This window comes from Anguilla rostrata, chromosome 9 (assembly GCF_018555375.3).
Source record: "Anguilla rostrata isolate EN2019 chromosome 9, ASM1855537v3, whole genome shotgun sequence".
NCBI lineage: Eukaryota > Metazoa > Chordata > Actinopteri > Anguilliformes > Anguillidae > Anguilla > Anguilla rostrata.
This window is the reverse complement of record NC_057941.1, coordinates 630,154-653,131: the sequence shown is the minus strand read 5'-3', so window position 1 is coordinate 653,131 and position 22,978 is coordinate 630,154. Positions and strand designations below refer to the sequence as shown.

General features: G+C 47.9%; 2 protein-coding genes across 3 annotated transcripts; one reads left to right on the top strand and one right to left on the bottom strand.

The window, feature by feature from the left end:
- Positions 1–443: 443 nt before the first annotated feature.
- Positions 444–4,685, top strand: rbmx2 (RNA binding motif protein X-linked 2). The gene is made up of 6 exons (XM_064349612.1): positions 444–774; positions 1,573–1,688; positions 2,199–2,250; positions 2,331–2,460; positions 3,154–3,337; positions 3,815–4,685. Exons 1-6 carry the CDS (start codon positions 770–772, stop codon positions 4,324–4,326), a joined length of 999 nt encoding a protein of 332 aa, XP_064205682.1. The 5' UTR covers positions 444–769; the 3' UTR covers positions 4,327–4,685.
- On the bottom strand, positions 4,678–22,971 carry siah2l (seven in absentia homolog 2 (Drosophila)-like). Of its 2 annotated transcripts, none has more exons than XM_064349613.1 (2): positions 22,379–22,971; positions 4,678–9,656 (listed from the first exon to the last, which is right to left on the bottom strand). In XM_064349613.1, the coding sequence occupies exons 1-2, from the start codon at positions 22,817–22,819 to the stop codon at positions 9,105–9,107; spliced, it is 993 nt and encodes a 330-aa protein (XP_064205683.1). In that variant the 5' UTR covers positions 22,820–22,971; the 3' UTR covers positions 4,678–9,104. The 2 variants fall into 2 exon arrangements, with proteins under 2 accessions (XP_064205683.1, XP_064205684.1); XM_064349614.1 differs by lacking the exon at positions 22,379–22,971 and adding an exon at positions 15,165–15,863.
- Positions 22,972–22,978: the final 7 nt, after the last annotated feature.

The window sequence follows — 22,978 nt, the reverse complement described above, 5'->3', positions numbered from 1 at the left end:
ATCATTTATCACAGTACTCATTACCTTCAATTTAAAAGCTGGGATATTTCTAGAGGTTTTGAAGTGAGTTTAAGCTCAGGAGATAGCAGTGTATACAGCGTAATTCGAACTATAAGACCATGTTTGCAAAGCCTATAAAAAAGAAACCACATCACTTGACAGATATCGTTCCGATTTTCTACGGTCTCTTAACGAGTTCCGGTTAGCGTTCGTTTTCGGGGACTGGTTTTACTAAAATAAGTTCCGGCAAAGAACTTTCCGCTTTTAAGTCTGTAAGCTCATTTTAAAGGTACATTTTACTATTATGTTCTCAACTATGTCTATTTATATTGCAGATTAAGAACTATATTAATGTATGAGTATAAATAAATAATGTGCATGTTTTGGCAATGACCCGGCAACGGAAATGTGTACAAAAGTCATTACCGGAACTAGTAGGGCAGAATGATAATATAAGATAACAAGATTTTATTGCTTTCTTCGGAAATCCTGTCGCTGCCTTTCAACAGAACATACCGCTACCGGAACTCTTACATTTTACCATACAGAAATGTTTTTTCATTACATATTAAAGCATATACTTTGCATTTAAAATTCTTAAATTAACCGAATGGGAAGATTAATTTATCAGAAGCCCTACGACACATGGTTGTATACATGAATGCCTAGACGAACCCAGAAGCACCAGGAAACAGGAAAGCGAACATACGGTGTGATCTCTCAGTAGATACATTGTTTTAAAACATCTTTTGCAGCAAGGTCCATCAGGATGAAGTGAGTACCCATTGAGTACATTTAATTGTAAATAAAATGTAAAATGTACTTTCGATTTGATGTCAGTGGTCAATGTTCTCATCTAGATCTTGACTCGTAGATAATAACTTTGTTAGCGATGCTGGAAAAAGTCGCGGTGGGATGTTCGTTTTACCAGCGAATTGTGCTCGTTTGCTACCGATAGCTAGCTAATCTAGCTTGCAAACACACACGTTAGTTAGACTACCATGTTTATTTTGCAGGCTAGCTGCAGCGTTTAGATAACTTTATAGGTTTATTGGGAGGTAGTTTCGTAATTGGTACTTTCCACTGGTGCTTTTTGAAGGCAAATTGTTTCCCTTAAGTAGCCAACATTAATGTACGGGTAGGTCTGGTTTGGTGACGTTGTCCTAAAATTTTTCCCGACCGTGAAGAATGCCGTACTTGTTTAATCTATCGCTTTTTCCATCGCACCACTTTCGACACAAGCAATATTGGAAGCGCTATGCTAAAATTTCTTCTTACCGTGAGGAGTGCCTGACGCGCAGCTGTAGAATGTGTTAACACGGAGGCACAATTACATCGAGAAATGGGTCTTATTGACTACTTGGAAGTGGAACGGTGATGTTTTGTGAACGATAAAATGATAAATAATAATTATAGCTGTGTGGTTGAAGGTAATATACCCTTCTCTCTTACTCTTAATCGCTGGCGTTTTGGGTGTTCAGTTGTAAGAATAGCAGATCAGTGTGACAGATGCAGTCGAGTGACCGTCTCTCTCTCTCCCTCCCTGTCTCCATCTCTCTTCCTGGTCTGTAGCCCCCTCACCAAGGTGAAGCTCATCAATGAGCTGAATGACAGAGAAGCTCAGCTGGGTGTGAAGGAATCTGTGTCCTGGCACTCAGAGTACAAGGACAGCGCCTGGATCTTTGTAGGTAAGCAGTCTCTCTGTTCCTCTCCACTCTGATCTCTGGATCTTTATAGGTAAGCAGTCACTCTGTTCCTCTCCACTCTGATCTGCTCTTTGGCCTGTCGCGTTTTAGGTTTCTGGGCTTGTTCTAGGATGAGGAGATCATGCTTTCATTCATCTTAGTTCAGGGGTGTTCTAGAAGATACTGCTTGTGTGTCTATGCACCTGTAACCACCTGTGAATTGACTGCAAGTCCTTGTGGGCTTGTTCCTTTTTGAAATATGTTATGGCTAGCTAAAAGCTGGTAAATTTTACATTTATTCATTTCCTCAAGTTATTATAGATGAATTAGTTATTGAGAGCTGTGTTGTAGCAATTGTCAGTGTTGCACAGCTAAATACATTACACAAGTACTGTTCAGATTGAAGATTCCAGCCCCTAAAGATATATATCCAATTATGAGGCTGACCGTAGTGTCCATTAGAAGATCTCTCTGGCTAATGCTGGCCTCTCTGTGTTGGGCTGCTCTCCACAGGCGGGTTTCCATACGAGCTGACAGAAGGAGACATCATCTGCGTTTTTTCACAGTAGGTTTCCCGTCCTGCCCCTGGGTAATAACCCTGGCTGGTTTTCCCCAGTTGGCTTCACCTTTGGGTGTGTGTCGCAGGTACGGGGAGATCGCCAACATCAACCTGGTGCGCGACAAGAAGACGGGAAAATCCAAGGGATTCTGCTTCATCTGCTACGAGGATCAGAGAAGCACCATTCTGGCTGTGGACAACTTCAATGGCATCAAGGTAAGGCCACTTCAGCACGTCAAGCTTCATTGGGGTGAATGTAAAACACTGTGCCCCTATGAAGCTTTATAAATGTGCCTTATGTATTTCCCTGTGCCCAGGCTGCAGTTGATCGTTTTGCTCTGGGTTGTGTAAATAAATGTGTAGTCTTCTTCATACATATTCTGTCAGTACAATAGAGGATGTACATCAGAATATTACAAAGGCTTTTTTAAACACATCAATTCTTGGACTTGAATGTACAGGATGTGCAGATTGACACATCTGGGGTACCCAGAGCTGATGGATTATGGGAATGAATTTATATGAGCACAGAGGTGCAGTGGATAGCACACACACAAACATTTACTAAAGGAAGGGATGATTTTGTACAATATACCCTACACAGTTAGTCATCCCTCATCTCCTGAGCAGATGGATATTAATGCCAAATATTAATGTTATGAACCATTTCAAACTTAACCACATGCTTATGGAAATTTGTTTAGAAATCAAAGGTCAAAAGTTGCCATTTAAAAAATTCCTCTGAGTTAGGGAGCTCTGTCAGAGTTTGTCAAGTAGAAGGGTGATATACTACCTTCAGTGAATCGGATCCATTATGTAGAATCAGTGTAAATCACAGGTGAATATTAAAATTTAGAGTCACTCGGTGAGTAACGTTGTGTTCTTCGTGTGCCTGTGTCTCCTGTCCAGATCAAGGGGCGCACGATCAGAGTGGACCATGTAAAAAATTACCGCCCCCCAAAAGACTTTGAGGACATCGACGACGTGACGAAGCAACTGCGGGAGGATGGATGTGCTCCCCAAAGGCCCCCTTCTTCGTCCTCTGAGTCTGAGGAAGAGGAGTACGCTGTGGTGGTGAAGAAGCAGAAAAAAGGTGAGGGGGGGGGGGGCACCGGTGTGATGGAGGCCTTTTCTTTTGCCACCTGCCAAACTGACCTCTCTGCACCTTCACTTCCCTGTAGAAACAGAGTGCAGCTCCAGCTGCCAAACTGACCTCTCTCTGCACCTTCACTTCCCTGTAGAAACAGAGTGCAGCTCCAGCTGCCAAACTGACCTCTCTCTGCACCTTCACTTCCCTGTAGAAACAGAGTGCAGCTCCAGCTGCCAAACTGACCTCTCTCTGCACCTTCACTTCCCTGTAGAAACAGAGTGCAGCTCCAGCTGCCAACTGACTCTCTCGCACTTCACTTCCTGTAGAAACAGAGTGCAGCTCCAGCTGCCAAACTGACCTCTCTCTGCACCTTCACTTCCCTGTAGAAACAGAGTGCAGCTCCAGCTGCCAAACATGCCCGACGGGTTTCCTTTAGAGACCATCAGACCATAACTAATACATTCTGCTCCTCCACCACAGACAAGAAAGAGAAGAAGAAAAAGAAGAAAGAGAAGAAGGAGAAGAAGAAGGCGTTGAAGGAGGAGAAGAGGGAAGGCCGGGCGGAGCCTCCCTTTCAGCCAGCTGTCAGGGTGAAGCGCGAGAGGGAGGACAGCGGCTATGAGAAATACGCCCACCAGGGGGCGCTGCCGGACAGACGCGCGCACGAGGACCACAACCCCAGAGACCGGGCCCAGGGCGATCGCCACGGTGACCGAGAGAGAGACGGGCGGAGCAGGGAGGGGGCGAGAGGCGGAGAGGGGAATGGACGGGACGGTGAGAGACCCGGGAGGGAGGAGAGGGAACAGAAAACAGAGAGACTCCACCGAGAGAGAGAGAGAGACACTGAGAGGGAGAGGGAGATGGAACGAGACCGAGATAGAGAAAGGGACAAAAACAGAGAGAGAGAAAGAAACAGAGAGCGAGACAGAGGAAGAGACAAGTCTGCCAGCTATAGAGAACGCAGTCGGGACAGAGAGCACAGGAGGAACTGAAACAGAATGAGGCAAACAGATCAGAACGGTAACACACAGAACGAGGCTCGCGTTGAAATGGAACGGATCAGAACAGAACGCTTTTACCGCTCTGTTTGCCTGCTCTGCAGAGAAGGAAGATCTTTTTTGTTTGGTAATTTCTGTAAATGGACAATCGTTGAACTGCCAGTCACGCGTTTCAATAAAAATCCAGCAGGATTCATGCCCGGGTTCTGAAAAGACTGGAATGGAACTCTGTTGCCCGGGACGACAGTGGACTGACTTTGGGATGCAGCAGTGATGTGCTGCACCCATGAGCTTGTGCTCCTTCTGCTCCTTTTCTCACCTGAATAAAGACACACGGTCATGCGGTGTATAAACTGTATTTAATTGAACTGCAAGAGATAAAGACCAAAATTAGTTTTTTTTCCTATGGGTATTACAAGAGAATAATTCTTTGCGCTCTTCAAATAAGTGTTCTTTGGGGGAAAAAATCTGAAAAACTTAAATTACAGTTAACATCAAACAAAATATTCTACCACTAATTATTTCACGTCTAACAAACACATAAATGTAATACACTTGCATGAACGGAAATTGGGCACATTATACCAAACAAAGACACGTACAACACAAACACCTGCTCAACAGGGATTCAACAGCAACTCATCTCCATTACTAACATTACACTGAATCAATCTCAAAGCCACGTCAGTACTGTCAGTTATCTAGCAGAGAGCAAAGAAAACCTGCACAAACACAATTTAGTAATTAATAAATTAAATTAGCATCAAATATATTTCAGACTTTTCAAAGGAGAATGGGGTGCATCATTGTAAAATGATAGTGTCTGAAAATGTAGAAACGGGAGAATAGAGTAGAAAAGGAGGCGATTATTCTCAGTTTAAACCTTCAAACCACGGCCACCCGTCCCCCTAATCCCCCCACAGCTCACACCTGCAGTCGAATGAGGAGGAACAGGAGCTCTGAACCTATGAAGGGGAGCCGTTTCAGCTGTGTCGGGTACAAAAGTTACAGATCATAAAAACACGAATCTTGCTGGGTAAGTGCGTCTTAAATTTTACAGCAGAAGGATGTGTTTAAAATCCCATATTATAAAATTGGTGACATCTAAAAAGGTAAATATAATTTATTGGTTTATACATTCTCTGATTTCCCCTCATTTTTCTGCCCGGTATGGAAGTGGCGGCTGTACTCGCTCGCGCTGCAGTCCGCGTGGCGGATATCGGACTGCTGACAGACACGCTCCACGCTCAGCGCTGACAGACACGCTCCACGCTCAGCGCTGACAGACACGCTCCACGCTCAGCGCTGACAGACACGCTCCACGCTCAGCGCTGACGGACACGCTCCACGCTCAGCGCTGAAGCGCGCGATAACGCCAGCCGCGTCGCTAGCGGCTTCTTTTCTCACTGCCACCCACGAGCCCGGCTGCACAGACGCCAATACAGGAAGACCCGTGTGTTTCAGCAAAGAGACCGCAGCACCTGGATGACCAGCAGGGGTCGCTAGAGAGCGATGAGACAGAGACTTATTTCACTAGTGATCAAGTTAAAAACTGCTGAGCTTTTGTATCCTTATTTGCTGGAAATTATCAACCTTGACATCCGTATTTATCGACTGAGGTATAACCCCAGCTCTTCATAAGCAGCAGCAACTAATCAAACACACATCCTTTGGGACTTAATTAAAATTAATGACGTGTGTGGTTATACACTCCTGTGTCATCAAATATCTCCATCTGCTTATCCACGTATTTCCAAAAAGCACTTTTATATACATCAACAAGGGAAAATTATAATATTGTAAATATAACATTTACAATGTACACATACAGAATTGTAAATACTCATAATTACAATCAATGATGAATTGCCACAGAAACCATGATTACGTATACTTACAACACTGACAAACAGAGGACCAGATCCAAGAAAATGCTTTGATCATAAATTGATCACAATCCATTTTGCAAATAATGCGATACACAGATACAAGTCTTTCTCGACGTATGTCATACAACTGCTTTTGCTGTGTTCCTTTTTTTTTAAGCCCACATCTCTCGGCTGAAGTGCGTTTATGTTAGGCAGGGCTCGGCTAAGTAGCAGTTACACAATCTGACCTCATAGCTAAAGCACTTTCTTCCCCTCTTCAAATGAACATTAAACATTGGTCAGGGCACGATGGAGTGGGTCATACAGAAATCATGAAGAGTATTTCTGCCATTTGCCAATTGAACACGGAAGGCTGTTTTTTAAACAAATTTTGTGTAATAGAGCCAGTGAGGTGTGGCTCTGGAATTCAGCAGGGTGAGGAACGGAGTCCTGAAAGCCTGCTTTGATGAGCGGCAACATCCCGCAGTGATCAGCAGGCTTCTCTTCGCACACCAAGGGGCAACCCCGCAGCAGGTCCAGTCCCAAATACACTTCACACACCCCGTGTCCCCGGAACATCAGATTCAGCACACACACTTTGTCCAGGTCACTCGTTACTGAAGAGAAACCGGGACTGTGGGTGGGGGCTGCTGTTCATGTGGACGAAAACGTTCTGAGAGAAGCACCTGTTTATGCAGATCACTTAACGACTCAGTTCTTCGTTAAACAGCCTGGTGATTCTGCAGCGTTTCCCACTGAAGAAACGCTGCTCGCATGGGAATCTGAGGTGTGTGTGCAGGTAGGAAAGTCACTGACAAATAATGACTTAAAATAACACAAAGATATTTTTGTGTACAATTCTGTTGAAATATACTGTATAAATGTTAATCATATTTTATAGTCATTTATAAAATAAAATGTTGGAACAGGCACCTTCCACAGAGGGGAGATCAGCTCCATAACGGGCAGGACCTGGAGTCTTGCTGAACTCCATCAGTCCCAGTACAGACGTGTCCATGATCAGAGGTATTTCAGAGTTTTGTTTACGGTAGGTTTGTGTTGTACTGTACAGGAGGTGGGGTTTGGGCTCAGTAAGGTGAGCATTATAGAGTCACCTAAGAGCGTGTTTTCCCCCACAATGCATTTCACCTGGGGATCCGCAGATTCCCTTCAGAACACTGCACCTGGGTGACCTGACCTGCTCAGAAGCTGTCGGTCCAAAGTGCAGAGCTGTTTATACCTGTACAGGTAAGTAAGGCTTAATGGGCTACTGACCAACAGGAGGAAATGAAAAGATCCTCAGCAGCTTTTACAAACTGTAGAAATCTGGGTGTTACACAGTCCTGTCAGGATCAGCATTACATACATTTACAAAATGTGTTTCGCTTAAGATGTCCGCTGAAACCCAGGTGGGATTTCCTGAAGCAGTAAAAAGGCAGGAGAGGGTGACCTGTGTGGAAATAAAAACTAACTCAGTGCCCAGGACCAGCACTGGAAACAGGAAGTAATCACAGTGTGAACTCTAACAACTTCCTGTCAGTGTGAGGGGAGCAACTGCTCAGTCCCTGCTGTTTTTACCAACTGCCCCCATTTTAAAAGAAGGAAAAGTTAGGCAAGAAAGCGGTCACACACATCCATTCAATGAAATGCATTTACACACACATCCACACACACACACACTACACGTTTTCATTACCTGTGTTTGGTAAAATACAAAGTGAGGACAAGAGCTCAATGTACAGAATAATTAAGACATTCAGACCTTTGTATTTTCACTCAACATTATTCTGTTTTCTCATGTGTTCCTCTGTGAAGACCCATCTCTGTGAGGACCCATCTCTGTGAGGACCCATCTCTGTGAAGACCCATCTCTGTGAGGACCCATCTCTGTGAGGACCCATCTCTGTGAAGACCCATCTATGTGAAGACCCATCTCTGTGAGGATCCATCTCTGTGAAGACCCATGTCTGTGAAGACCCATCTATGTGAGGATCCATCTCTGTGAAGACCCATCAAATGCAGCTCTTCTTTCTCTCACAGTTCCGAGTTGACCTGATAATCTGAAGTCTTCGGCAGGTTAGGGTCAGGGTTAGACTGTAAATCCGATCTTAAGACGTTTCCGTTCCGTGTGGGCAGCCAGGTGACCCGTCAGAAACCACTCAGGTAAAAACGCCCTTCCACTGTTTCTCTTCCCACACATGCAGTCTTTTCACAGCCTTCATAACCAACATGCAGCCCTACATACAAGGCACTGGACCCTCATCGTCATCATCAGAATATCCACTACAGTATTTAACAGACTTGGAAATCAGCTAATTCATTGTCATTATAGGGTCAAAGTGGCATAATTTCTATGCTGATTGTTGAAATAATGCCCAGTGTACTTTTTCTGCACATACCGTACTTCATGGTACTTGCTGAAACACACACACGCATACACACACACAGGGCTACTTTCAGATGCAGGTGAGTCAGGACATCCCAGCACACCTCAGCCCCCTCCTGAATACGCGCCCAAGCCAACGGGGGCACAATGCCCAGGACACACCTGGAACTGGCCATGCCCCGAATCCACACCTGTCCACCCATAGGCCCGTCTGTCCTCCAGGCACTCACTCCCCCAGGGGCCATGTTCCTGCACCGGGCCAGGCCTCAGTGAGGGGGGGGGGGGACTGGCCCCAGGAACAAACACAGACACACAAATCTGACCTCCGCTCTCATCCGACCCCACCCACTCTTCTGTACGGCACCCCAAACTCCCGAGGAGCCGCCAAACCCCGCCGCTCAGCACACAAACCCACCAAACCCCGCCGCTCAGCACACAAACCCACCAAACCCCGCCGCTCAGCACACAAACCCACCAAACCCCGCCGCTCAGCACACAAACCCACCAAACCCCGCCGCTCAGCACATGGAGATGGTGACGTTGATCCCCAGGTTTCCGTTGTCGGCGAAGAGGTGGGCGATGGAGGTGTCGAACACCAGGCAGTCGCTGTTCATGATGGCGGCGGCCACGCCGTCGTGGATGGAGCGGGGCGTGGCCTCCCAGGTGAGGCGGCGGCGGTTGCCGTTGAGCTCCAGGCGGTAGGCGAAGTTCTCGGCCTGCTTGCGCGTGCCGATGAGCAGCACGATGGCAAAGAACTGCTGGTGGCCCTCGTACTTCTCCTGCTTCTCCAGCACCAGCATGAAGTGGAAGCCGAAGCAGGACTGCATCATCACCCAGTCCACCGCCCCCGGCAGGTCGATGTCCGTGGCCAGGAACACGATGTCCTCGCCCTGCAGCGTGGTGATGGACTTGTGGGCGTGCATCAGGTGGGGCATCACCGCCTCCAGCGAGCCCTGCCACTTACAGGACGCCCCGGGACACGGGCAGGAGTACGGCCGAAACTCACACACCTCCTCGTGCTCCGGCTTCTCACTGTGGTGCAGTGACAGCAGGCAGCCAGCAGAGGCATACTAGAGCAGAGAGAGAGAGGAGAGGGGGAGAGAGGGAACGGTAAGGGAGAGAGAGAGGAGGGCAAGAGAACAAAAGAGAAATCGAGTGAAAAAGGAGTGAGAGGCAAAGGTGGGAAACGAGGGAATAGGATGGAAGAGGTAGAGCAAGGCGACGGGAGAGTGAAGAGCCATAAGAAGTCAAAGAAGAAGCCGAAGGGCAGGGAGAGAAGAACAGAGCATGAAAGAAAGGAAGGATGGGAAGAAGGCAAAAGAAGAGAAAAGGGGAGGGGGAGAAAACAGAAACATTTAATCAAAATTCTGGGCAGATTACTCAGAGAATAAGTCCTCTGAACACTGTGATACATCAGCACAACAATGTCAAATTGTACGTCCTCATAAAGGACCAGCACTAAGAGGACCATAAAAACCATGACCATAAAAAGCCAACAGCTCTCCAATGTGTGTGTGTGTGTGTCTTTGCATGTGTATGTGTGCGTGCATGAGTTCATGAGTGTGTGCATGTGTATATGTGTGTGTGTGTGTGTGTGTGTGTGTCTGTGTGGAGTGAGAGTAAGAGAGAGGGGTGGAACAGCTCAGGTCAATCAGGAGATGAAAAATAGCCCAGTTAAGGCAGAGGACTCTCTGCTTGATTACCTCACCCAAGCAAAGCAATGAAGGTCAAAAAGACCTTCAGTTCAAGCTTACTGTACCAAATAGAAACCTGTACCCAATGTGCGGTCCCCGCAATACCACTCGTGTGTATTGGATACACACAAACTCTCACAGACACATACACACACACGCACACACGTTCTCTCACACACACACACACAAAAACAGGTTTCAGATCACTGATAGAAATATACAAGACCCTTTCCAGCTAAACACGCCACTTTCTATGGTAAGAAATACGTAAGTTAGTCATTAAGACATGGAGCACGGCTTTTTAAAGTGCCTGCTGGCGAGATTAGGCATTTATATGCAGGGACAGCATTCCAAAGTGGCTAAAAAGAAGGCAGCGAGCTCCGCTGACATTAAGTGGATTATTTAATCGAAAGCCCATTCGGTGGAGTGCCTGCCCGGGTTTGTAGGTTGAATGGAGGTCAGTGAAGGGGAAGCGGGGGAGGGGGAGAGGGTGGGCTGGCTTTAGGGAAAAAGGACAGGGTAACCTTCCTATGTCCAGAGCCTCTTCTGTCCTGCTGGAAGGTTCTGATTTGGGGCGAGGGGGGGGGAGAGAGAGCAGGGCAGAACATCTGTTTCTGCTCCACTGAACAACCCCAGAGGGGCAGTTCCCTCCTGCCTGTATTCAGTACCCAGTGGTAAAGTTAATCAGCCACCCTAATGCCCCAATAGGTCCCATTGGGCCCACCGCACAGCTCAAAATGTCTGGGAGAAAAGGTAGCAGGTCGACCCCGGATGACCTGCAGAGGTAACTGCCCTGGATAACCCACAGATGTAACCTCTACGGATGGCCTGCAGAGGTTACCTCTACGAATGACCTGCAGAGGTTACCTCTACGAATGACCTGCAGAGGTAACCTCTACGGATGACCTGCAGAGGTAACCTCTACGGATGACCTGCAGAGGTAACCTCTATGGATGACCTGCAGATGTAACCTCTATGGATGACCTGCAGAGGTAACCTCTATGGATGACCTGCAGAGGTAACCTCTATGGATGACCTGCAGAGGTAACCTCTATGGATGACCTGCAGAGGTAACCTCTATGGATGACCTGCAGATGTAACCTCTATGGATGACCTGCAGATGTAACCTCTATGGATGACCTGCAGAGGTAACCTCTATGGATGACCTGCAGAGGTATCCTCTATGGATGACCTGCAGATGTAACCTCTATGGATGACCTGCAGAGGTATCCTCTATGGATGACCTGCAGAGGTAACCTCTATGGATGACCTGCAGAGGTAACCACCCCGAATGATCTGCAGAGGTAACTGCCCTAGATGAGGTAGAGGATGACTGCAATGAAAACAGAAACAGGATGGCTGCTACGATGCAGCCTTGCTTGACTCCAGTGTCCACCTTAAAGGGATCTTTTTCAACCCCGCTGCTACAGAGTACTGTGGCTGTACGTGGATTTCCTCCTTGTCCCATATCAGGAGCAAGGTGAGAATGTGGGTTAGACTTTCCCCGCCTGCCTTCAGGACCTCAGCTGGGATCCCATCAGGCCCAGCCTTTTGTTACCCAGCTTCCTTATGGTATCTTGCAAATCTCTTAGGCTAGATGGTTCTCCCTTTATGAGGAACATAGTCAAGAGCCTCCAACTCAGCTGTGGTGTCTCTGTTCTGAAGCTCCTCATAGTGCTTTTTCTATCTTGATTGACTCACCATCCTTAACCAGCATTTGCCCATTTTTGGAACGAAGGGGGTTTAAGCCATGGTGGTTGGGTCTGTATACCTTTCTTAGAGCGTCAAAGAAGCCCCTGGTTCCCCAGAGTCTGCGAGCTGCTGGAGCTCCAGGGCTTTCTTCGTCTGCCACTAGTTTTTCAAGTCTCTCGCTCGATGCTGGACAGCTGCCTTCACTTTGGTATGGGCAGTTCTCTTAGCCTTGCACTTGATGTCATTCTGGCAGGCACTAAAGGTTTGCCGCTTGATATTGAAGAGCTGCTGGATTTCGCTGGAGTCATTCTCATCAAACCAGTCTTGGTGTTTCTTGGTTTTAAAGCTGAGGGTGCTCCTGCTTATACGGGTGTCAGGGATGAACTTAAGAAAGCCCCAGTGAGTTCAGCACTAAGAGCAGCCTGGAGCTTTCGTTGAGAGCTGGTATCATCCAACTGTTGCGCCTAAGCTGACTGGTCTTTTCCGCACGCACAAGACGGATGGACATGGCGGAGCGAATGAGGCGATAGTCTGTCCAGCAGTCATCTGTGCTGGTCATTGCTCTGGTGTAGTGCACATCACGGCAGTCTCTGGTGCGAATAATGACATAGTTGATGTCATAGCAAGATGTTTTGAGTTTGTTCTTCTGGCGGAGGAGTGTGTTGGTAATGGTCACATTGTGTTCTGAGCATTCAGTTAGCAATAATATGCTATTGGAGTTTGTATTGCTAACTCATTCCCACCCGATCATGCCTCCCCACAGGCTGTAGGTCCATCAAACCTTAGCAAGTCTTCAAGCAGGATTAACTTCTCCTCCTTGGGGATTCTGGTGAGTACCTTGTCCAGGTCAACATAGAAAGCCTCTTTAACTTCAAGTGTTGGAGCATAACTCACAACAGTGGCCACAAGCATCAGGTGGATGGTCATTAGTCGCGCACTGATGCGCACTGGGAGTTCAAAGAGGTGGCTGATGAACCTTTTCTTAATGGCAAAACCTACCCCGTGGATCCTCAGCTGGTTTTCCTTTCCAGGAGAAAGAGCATCCTTTCTCCTCCCTTATCTGGCCTTCATCAGCCAATCGGGTTTCAGCAATATCCTTCAGCCGTCAAGATCTTGGTCCAGCTCGACCTTACCGCCATGGGTGACCCTCCCAGGAGCAGAGATCCAGGCAGCATTCTCAGGCACTCGCAAGCAGGTGCACACACATACACACACACACACACAAACACACACACACACACACACACACACACACACGGGCACGAGCGCACACACACACACAGTTCTCTGGAGGCAAGCTTGCAAAAACCAATCGGTTTATATTTTAATCCCAAATCACACACAGAAGCAAAAAAATCTGCCAGTGGCACTGAAATGTAGTCTTTCTTCCCTTTCTTTTTTAATTAAATCTTAATCCGCCTGTGGTTTGATCTCTGGGGTTAGGGTTAGGGTTAGATAAGGAGCGAGACACTCTCTTTCCAGTACAGACTGAATCTGAGCTAAAGCCGTCCGGTATGAGGCAGCAGGGAAACAAATCCACTTATGAGGGCCCATTTAAATTTCAGCTTTTTATGTTGCAAAATGCATCTCCTGTGAAATCAGCCCCAAATGGATCTAAATTTAGCCCCCTTCTGATGGAACATTCCTGTACTCTTAAACCAAGGAACCCAAGAAATGCATCAACCGCACACACCACAGTGTTCCGGAGTCCAGCTCCACTGCGAGAAACGCTCAACTAAATAAATGTGACTGATTGACTGACTGCAGCCCAAATACATTAGAGAAAAAGAGAGGAGCTCAGAGAAAAAGACAGGTGCATTAGAGGAAAGAGAGGAGTGTCAGAGGAGAAGAGAGGAGTGTCAGGAAAAAAAAGAAAGAAAGAGAGGAGCGTCAGCAGAAAGCAGTTTGAACTTGGCGAGTGGGGACACAGCCTGCATCTCATTCATATTCACACAGCAGTCCCCCCCCCCCGCGCCCCCACCCACTTCTGTCTACGGACCCGTAAAGGAGCACCCTTTACCTCCCAAATCCTCCTCCTCCTCCTCCTCCTCCTCCTCCACACCGGGACAGAGTCTGGAAAATTTAACCCCGACTGCCGCGTAAGACACATCCTGCGTCCCGTCAGTCAAACGAGACTGTGCCTGCGGGGGAATGACCTCCCTGACCCCCCTCTCTGAATGCCCCCCCAGTGCAGTACCAGAGGCTGACCTCCCTGACCCCCATCCCTGAATGCCCCCCCCCCCCCTCAGTGCAGTACCAGAGGCACAGGAACGCTTGGCACGTCTCCACCCCACCCAAAACCAAGTGGGCTGTCCTTCTGTGCTGGCTGCAGCTACCAGGACACCAAACAAACATCTCATTAAAGAGGCAAGGACAGGCTGGCCCAATTCATTACACCGTCAAGCTGAACGGAGAGGGGGAGGGAGAGGGAGGGAGAGGGGCGGAAGAGGGGGAGAGAAGTGGCTGTGACAGGGAGTATTTGGTGGAGGTATTCTGCGGAGAGTCCCTGGGGTACTGGGCTTGAAGGTTGGAGGGACGGGGGTTCACACGCCGTGACTCCGCCATCATTACCGCCACTAAGCGGGTCACAGTTTGCTGGCTGCACTGCAGGGGAGGGGGGTGCACTCCCAGGGGACGAGCAGATGGACTGCCCTCAAACGGAGGAGAGAAATCTCCTGGGACTCCCGTCATCCTGCGGCTGCTGCCTCTGACATCACCGCTTAGCGGGAATACGGAGTCATAATGAGGGGCGTATTTACCGCCAGCCCGCAGCTCCGGCGACCTGAAGGAGACACGGCCGCCGGACGCCTGGAGTCCTGTTTCAGTCCCCGCAGCGTACGCACGGGACAGTCACGCTAGAACCAAAACTCAGCCCCCACACCCCATCCTCCAATCAATACCAATCACACTAAAAGTCTGGGATTGGAAGGACACCAAGTTAGAGACTCTGATTATTAGGTCAGAGAGACGGTGGTGCAGACAATTTAGTGCTCTCTTTCCCCCTCCCAGCATCGTACCCCACCCTAACCTGCACCCCCAAACCCACACCCTCACCCCCACACCCCACCCCCACCCCACACCCTCACCCCCACACCCCACCCCCAAATCACTCACCTCACTGAATGAGGGGGTGGAGCTATGCAAATCACCCACCTCATGGAATGAGGGGGTGGAGCTAAGCAAATCACTCACCTCGCGGAATGAGGGGGCGGAGCCTCTCCCAGGAAGAGGAGTGGCACGGCAGATGGGCCGGGTGCCACTCACCCTGTGTGGGCGTGGCCATCCCAGCAGGCAGCGCCACTGGGACAACTCGCGTAAGAGGGGCAGGCAGGAGGCTGGGCACAGCATCACCCAGAAGTGTCCAGCAGGGGGCGCCATCTCATATGCCACCAACCCTCTATGCCTACGTGCAGCCCACCGATTCCCCTTCAGCCACAGACACGCCCCACTCTGGCCTAACTTCCACCCTGCTGCCCCCCTCCCTAACCTATCCTGGAAAGAAAAGGCTGACTACGCTTCTAAACTGTGGCCCCTGATTGGCCAGCCCAACACTCTGCAGATGTTGAGGAAGCAAGGCGCTGAGCGACTGCACTTCACAGACTACGCTCACCCTTAATCTCACCAGTCCCCACAAACACAGACTACTCTCACCCTTAATCCCACCAGTCCCCACAAGCACAGACTAGTCTCACGCTTAATCCCACCAGTCCCCACAAGAACAGACTAGTCTCACCCTTAATCCCGCCAGTCCCCACAAGCACAGACTACTCTCACCCTTAATCCCGCCTGTCCCCACAAGTACAGACTACTCTCACCCTTAATCCCGCCAGTCCCCACAAGCACAGACTAGTCTCACCCTTAATCCCGCCAGTCCCCACAAGCACAGACTATCTCACCTTAATCCCGCCAGTCCCCACAAGCACAACTAGTTCACCTAATCCCAGTCCCACAAGCACGACTACTGCACTAAATCCGCAGTCCAAGCACAGAACTACCACCTATCGCGTCCACAAAACAGACTTCTACCCTTAATCCAGTCTTGTGAGTCCACTGAACACGACTGTGGCCAAAAACCACAAAACTGAATGAGCTGAACACCAGCACAACCTCACAGGTCTTCAGTAGCTAAGCAGGACGCGTAAAAACACACAAGTCTACAGTAGCTAAGCAAAGCACGTAAAAACACACAAGTCTACAGTAGCTAAGCAAAGCACGTAAAAACACACAAGTCTACAATAGCTAAGCAAAGCACGTAAAAACACACAAGTCTACAGTAGCTAAGCAAAGCACGTAAAAACACACAAGTCTACAATAGCTAAGCAAAGCACGTAAAAACACACAAGATGCTCTGGACATCTGTCAAATACGAGCAGGTACACGTGTGTGTAGTCTGATCCAAACAAAGAACTTTGTGTTCCTGGTGATGCTCCAGCTGTCCCAGTGTGAAATGAAGGAGAAGAGTGTTCCCGTGTCCGTAAACTGGCCCCCCCCCACGCTCGTCACCTCAGTCTCAGGCCCCCACCCCACGGCACGCAACACAGTTTCTCCAGACGCTGTACCCCTCAGTCAAACATGGACAGAGTGACAGAGCTGTACTCCTCAGTGAGACACGGACACAGCGACAGAGCTTCACTCCGCTCCCTCACCCTAACACTGCAACACTAACACAGCCGCTGCCAGAGAGAGAGAGAGAGAGAGAGAGAGAGAGCGAGAGGGGGAGGGAGGGAGAGAGAGATACGGAGAGGGATGGGGGAGTCTGTTAGAACTCCCCCTGCATACATCTTGCCTTCCTCTCCCTCCCCCCCCCTCTGTCTCACCCCCCCCAAGATTCAGGGTCCTCTCTCCTGTGCCGGGTTGAGCCATCTTCTCTTTCATGCTTTTCTCTTTAAATCCCTTCCAGCACTTTGAACTGCACATTACACTAGAGAAGCAGGAAGCGTGTGTGTGTGTGTGTGTGCGTGTGAGTATGTTTGTCTGTCTATGTGTGTGTGTGTGTCATTGCGTGTGCGCATGTGCGTGAGCGTGTGTCAGTGTGTGTGTGTGCGCACACGCGCACACACATTCACTGTAATATACTCCTCAGTCTATTTACAGAAGGCGTAGTGATTGACAGCTCAATCGTGAGGCTCCAGTCAAGGGGGCATCGCACACATCACAGGCTGAACAGCTGTCAGTCAGCTCTCAAAGCCCGCCTCCAGTGAGGTCATGGGTCAGTCGGCTTCAGTGATTGCATCATAATGAGTGATGAGCCGCATGAGCTGAACTCAAAACTAAAGTTCTCAAAACCCTGAGATTCAATCGAGGGCTGAATGACCAGTGTTTACAGGGCAAAGCAGGAGCAGGGAGGCTGGGCTTTACAGGAAGTGGAACAAAGAGGATGAGGAATGAAGAGGAAGAGGAAGGGTGGAATCCTCACTCTGATTCAGCTAAGAACAATTCTGATATTTCTTTTCTGTCAAAACTCTTTTCTTCATCTACCCCATACAAGTTCACAAAAAATAAACCCACAAAAACACACACATACACACACGCACACAGACACACGCACACACGCAGGCACACACACACGCACACACATACAGACACGCACACACACACACACCCACACATGCACACACATACACACACACAGACACACATGCACACAGACACACACACGCACACGCGTGCACACACACACACACACAAACACCCACACAGGCACACACACACGCATACACATACACACACACACACACGCAGACACACACACAGATGCAGACACACACACACACACACACACAAAAGAAGGCCATACATAAATATTAATGCTTTGGAAAATGATAATACTGTACTGGAAGAATCGATATGTGAAGCTCCTGGCGCATTCAGGCCGGGTGGAGTGGATCTGCTCTTCCAACAGAGCCTGAAGACTCCATCAGGAGGAGAGCCCCAGCCAGGGGCAGCACAACAGACCCACTCCCCAGCACCAGCACTGCCATACGGGGGGGGGGGTTAAGACTGGCAGTCTGCCAAACCCTCCACTCACACTGCACCCCCCCATGCACGCACACTCACACACCCCCCACCATGCGCGCACACACACACACACACACGCAGGCACATACACATACACATACACACACGCACACACGGATACAGTTTGGAGTGTTGCGCCTGATGAGATTTTCAAAGTGTGAAATGAAGAAAGGGAAAGATGAAAGGAAGGAAAGGTGGAGGGAGGGAGGAGGGGAAACAGAGGGAGGAGCAATATCAGACGGGGAGTGTAAGGAACATCAACACCTGCTGTTCGACATACAACATCCTACTATACATATACATCATACATACACACCGCACTTACATACATCCTACTATACGTATACATCATACATACACACCGCACTTACAACATCCTACTATACATATACATCATACATACACACCGCACTTACATACAACATCCTACTATACATATACATCATACATACAAACCGCACTTACATACATCCTACTATACATATACATCATACATACACACCGCACTTACAACATCCTACTATACATATACATCATACATACACACCGCACTTACATACAACATCCTACTATACATATACATCATACATACACACCGCACTTACATACAACATCCTGCTATACATATACATCATACATACACACCGCACTTACATACAACATCCTACTACATGCATACATCATACATACACACAGCACTTACATACAACATCCTACTATACATATATGTCATATATACACACAGCACTTACATACATACAACATCCAACTAAACATATTATATCACATGTAGGCTACATACTGCACCAACATACTTACGTACTTACATACATACATATATATATACATAAGCACATACATACATAGCCTTTTAAATCTGCAAGTGCATTCTTTTGCCAAGCCAAAGACCCCAAGCCGACCTCAAAATCAACCAAGAAATAATTAGGCTAACTGACCAATAAATTGCACTTTGCAATGGCCACACCTGAATACGATGACAACTAGTGGTTTAAATAGAAAGGGGCAGAGTCTACAAGTGCAGACCTCAAAGGCTTTGAGGTCTACTGAAGGATTCTATAAGAAGGAATGGCCGTCAAAGATCACCCCATGTGATCACCAGCCTCATGTATCATATAAGCTACCAAGCCTTCATTATCATATGGGCTACCGAACTTTCATATATCATATAGGCTACCAAGCCTTCATTATCAGATAGGCTACTAAGCATTCATATATCATATAGGCTACCAAGCCTTCATATATCATGCTGTTATATATATCACCAGGCCCCTCTACTGAACTGGGCCCCTCTATTGAACCTGGCCCCTCTACTGAATCTAGCCCCTCTACTGAACCTGGCCCCTCTACTGAACCTGACCCGTCTACTAAACTGGGCCCCTCTACTGAACTGGGCCCCTCTACTGAACCTGGCCCCTCTGTTGCTATGGTTCCCAGCAGAAGGGCCCGACTGTTTTCTTTAATGCCAAATGTTCTGTGGCACTGTGACAATCTTTGCCATTTAAATAATGAGCAATTAGTCATTAATTTAGCTTTATTCAGTAATATCCTCTAAAATGTCCCCAGGATGCACACACGTGCATACACAGAACTCTGCAGCACTCAGTGTGGAATTTACAGGTAGACAGCTGGTATTAATGGTTGTGCTGTTATTTTCCCCCTTAGCCAAAATGCTTAATCAGTCATTCTTAAATTCAAGCTTAAATTTTCCAAGTTCAAAATAAACCATCTAACTGCACCTCTTCAAATCCCTGCCCTTCTCATTGATTTATTTTTTAAAATAAATTAATTGCTATTCTCCACAGTTTTCCCTGCTAAATTAACTCTTCATGATCTATAAAAAAAACTTGCTTAATCTCACTTCTGGAAGTGCTATAAAATCTGTATGGCTGGGATTAAGTATTTATAATCTAATCAATAATGTTGATCTTGAGGCCATTTAAGCCTAGGTTCTATATTATGCACTTTGTAGAGTTAATGCAACTGTTTTATTCTAAATCTAAGAGCACATACTCAAAACAAGCATTTATTTAGAGACACATACTAGGGGCTCCTCCCTGTTATAGATGGTAAACTATCTAGAGCTGCAGAAACCATCTGCATAAAAATGATTCTGGACCGGTGTAAGGAAAACTCTTTTTTTTAAATGTCAGACATCTAAGAAAAAATTTGCTTTATACACCATTTTAATACAGTAGACAAGATGTTGAGTGTAATAACAGTAAACGCTTGAAAATACCATTTAAACTCATGAAATGAATAAAATAGCCACAGGAAATATTTCTGTTAACTTCTACAGATTAAACAATAATGTGGATTCAGCTCAGGGCAATCTTGCTTTTAAATTGTAATTCCAAAAATACTCAGCAAACACTATCAACATTGAAACCCATGACCCAATGACCCACGCAGTTAAAAAATCAGATTTAATGTGATTGTAAAATGGAACTCACAGTTTCCCAAATTAACTCTTTCTATGGCAGAAAGCCTGTCATCGGTAGCCTGTCGAGCACAACCTGCAGCCGATGTCCAGCACGATGAGAAAAGACCCCCCCCCCCCACCCCCCGACCCCCGACCCGTCTCTGGAGGAACCTGCTCTGGAGAACCCCGCTCTAGAGAACCCGCTCTGGACAACCCCACTGCGGAGGAACCCGCTCTAGAGAACCCGCTCTGGACAACCCCACTGCGGAGGAACCCGCTCTAGAGAACCCGCTCTGGACAACCCCACTGCGGAGGAACCCGCTCTAGAGAACGCCGCTCTGGAGGAACCCGCTCCGGAGAACTCACTCTGGAGAAGCCGCTCCGGAGAACTCGCTCTGGAGAACCCGCTCCGGAGAACTCTCTCTGGAGGAACCCGCTCTGGAGGAACCCGCTCTAGAGAACGCCGCTCCGGAGAACTCGCTCTGGAGAACCCGCTCCGGAGAACTCGCTCTGGAGGAACCCGCTCTAGAGAACGCCGCTCTCGAGGAACTGCCCCCGCCCACCTGGCCACCACGCCACGCCACTGAAACACTACTCCAGCCGAGAGAGCAGAGATGAGCTTTCAGGGGCCGCTGACCCCGCGCTGCACCAATACAACTTTAATGGTGCAGTAACGCAACCAGTCTCCCACCACAAATGTGTTAGAGCAGGAGCCAGCGGAACCCATTCAGCCTCTCAGTGCTTCTCTAACAGACAAAGCCAATCAGTGTAATCATTCATCTGTCTGTCTGTCTGTGCGCGAACTCACAATCACAAACTAATCACAGGCACTGTGCACAGAAACTCACTGACAGAAGATTATACGTATTTACAGTCCAGGCAATCTAAATCAAGTTCAGACCAAACAACCACCAATCCAATCATACATTTTCTGCCTGCATCACATAGATCGCAAGAGGTGCAACTGTCATAAACACAGCTAACTGGCATATATATATATATATATATATATATATAATGCATGGCATACATACTGAATGTAAATAAGAAGAAACAGTGATGCAGCATGTTGCTAACAGACGGTGACTACTTCGCGCGTTTCTAGCTGGCACTGAACTCCAGCTGTCATTATAAACTGTAAAAAAAATAAAAAAAAATTTTTAAAAAGCAGCTGTCGACCGCGCGCCTTCAGAGTGGTTTTAATCTCTGTGGTAACGGCGACGTCTCTGATTGGTGGAACTCACTTTAGGATTGTGGGTAACATAGTACTTCAACGGGAATTAGTGATTAAAACACAATTTCTTAAAAACGTTGGTCCGATTTATGACTTCTAAAGAAGCATGTGCCATCGTTTCACAATCTCGTAGCTCATGGGAAGTCTACCTTTTACGGTTAATATATAATAATATCATTATCTATGGCGAATATGAATGCCATTTCTACTTCCGGAACCAGACGTTCCTTTGCATAAGCTTAGACTACGGCAAATAGACGCCGTGTTTACAACTTTGCTTAACGTAAAACGACGCTGAATTGCACATGCACGGCTTTCACTTGGAAATTTCTTATTTATTTGAAACGTTTAGTAAAACCTAAGGAACAGCTGGTGGCACTGAACGTGCAACTCTCCTCTCGCCCGTAGTCACTAAAGACCAATTAAGTGCGCCGTTATGCCGCTCGCTACGTCCCACATGCAACTCATGTCATCTCACGACTGCATATTCACCACTCCATTCCCTGTTCAAACTGTCACAGACAGTTAGCAGTCCTAACCAGCTACAGTACCCATGAAAACATAAAACAAGTTCGTTCAAAAAGCTCTTTGGCTAACGCAGCTAGTTAACAGTACATTAAGTGAGTGTTATACCTCTATCCAGCAAAGAAAATGTAACACACTGACAGCAGTTCTAGAGCTTTTTCAGTTCGAGAGATTCGAGTTGCGCCTTACCTTACACGGAAAAGGAAGCGTGGAGGCAACTTTCTCCATGGCCAAGTTTCTGATGCTCGGGGTAAGAGGGCCTCGACAAGTCGGGCAACAACTCAGCTTTTGTCGGCACTGGTTGCAAACTAGGTGCCCGGCCTGGCATTGCAAGATCGGAGGCAGGACGTAATCGAAACAAACTGGACACTCAAATAGCGCTGTTAGCTCGGCCGACTGGCCCTGCAACGCCGCAGCGGGCAAGGCAACAGCTGCAGCAGTAGCGACTGAGCCAGCCCCAGCTACTGAGCCCGAAACTCCGGCAGCAGCGGCCGCCGCTGCCGCGGCCGCGGCGGCTGCAGCAGCGGCGGCGGCAGCTGCGGCTCCGGCAGAAGCTCCGTGTTTCCCTCCTCCGGCTTTTCCGGCCCCAAGTCCTCCGCCCCCGCCGCCCGCTGAGGACGGACGGCTCATGGCGATTAGTTCAGATCTTTTTGGTTTATAGGTAGAAGCTCAATATCAGAACCCCCGGTGTTATACTCTGGATAAAGACCGCTTTACTACTGCTTCCTAAAAAATCTCATGTCCCTGAAGAGTGAGAACATAACATGGCTTCCTCTGCTTGAAAGAGGG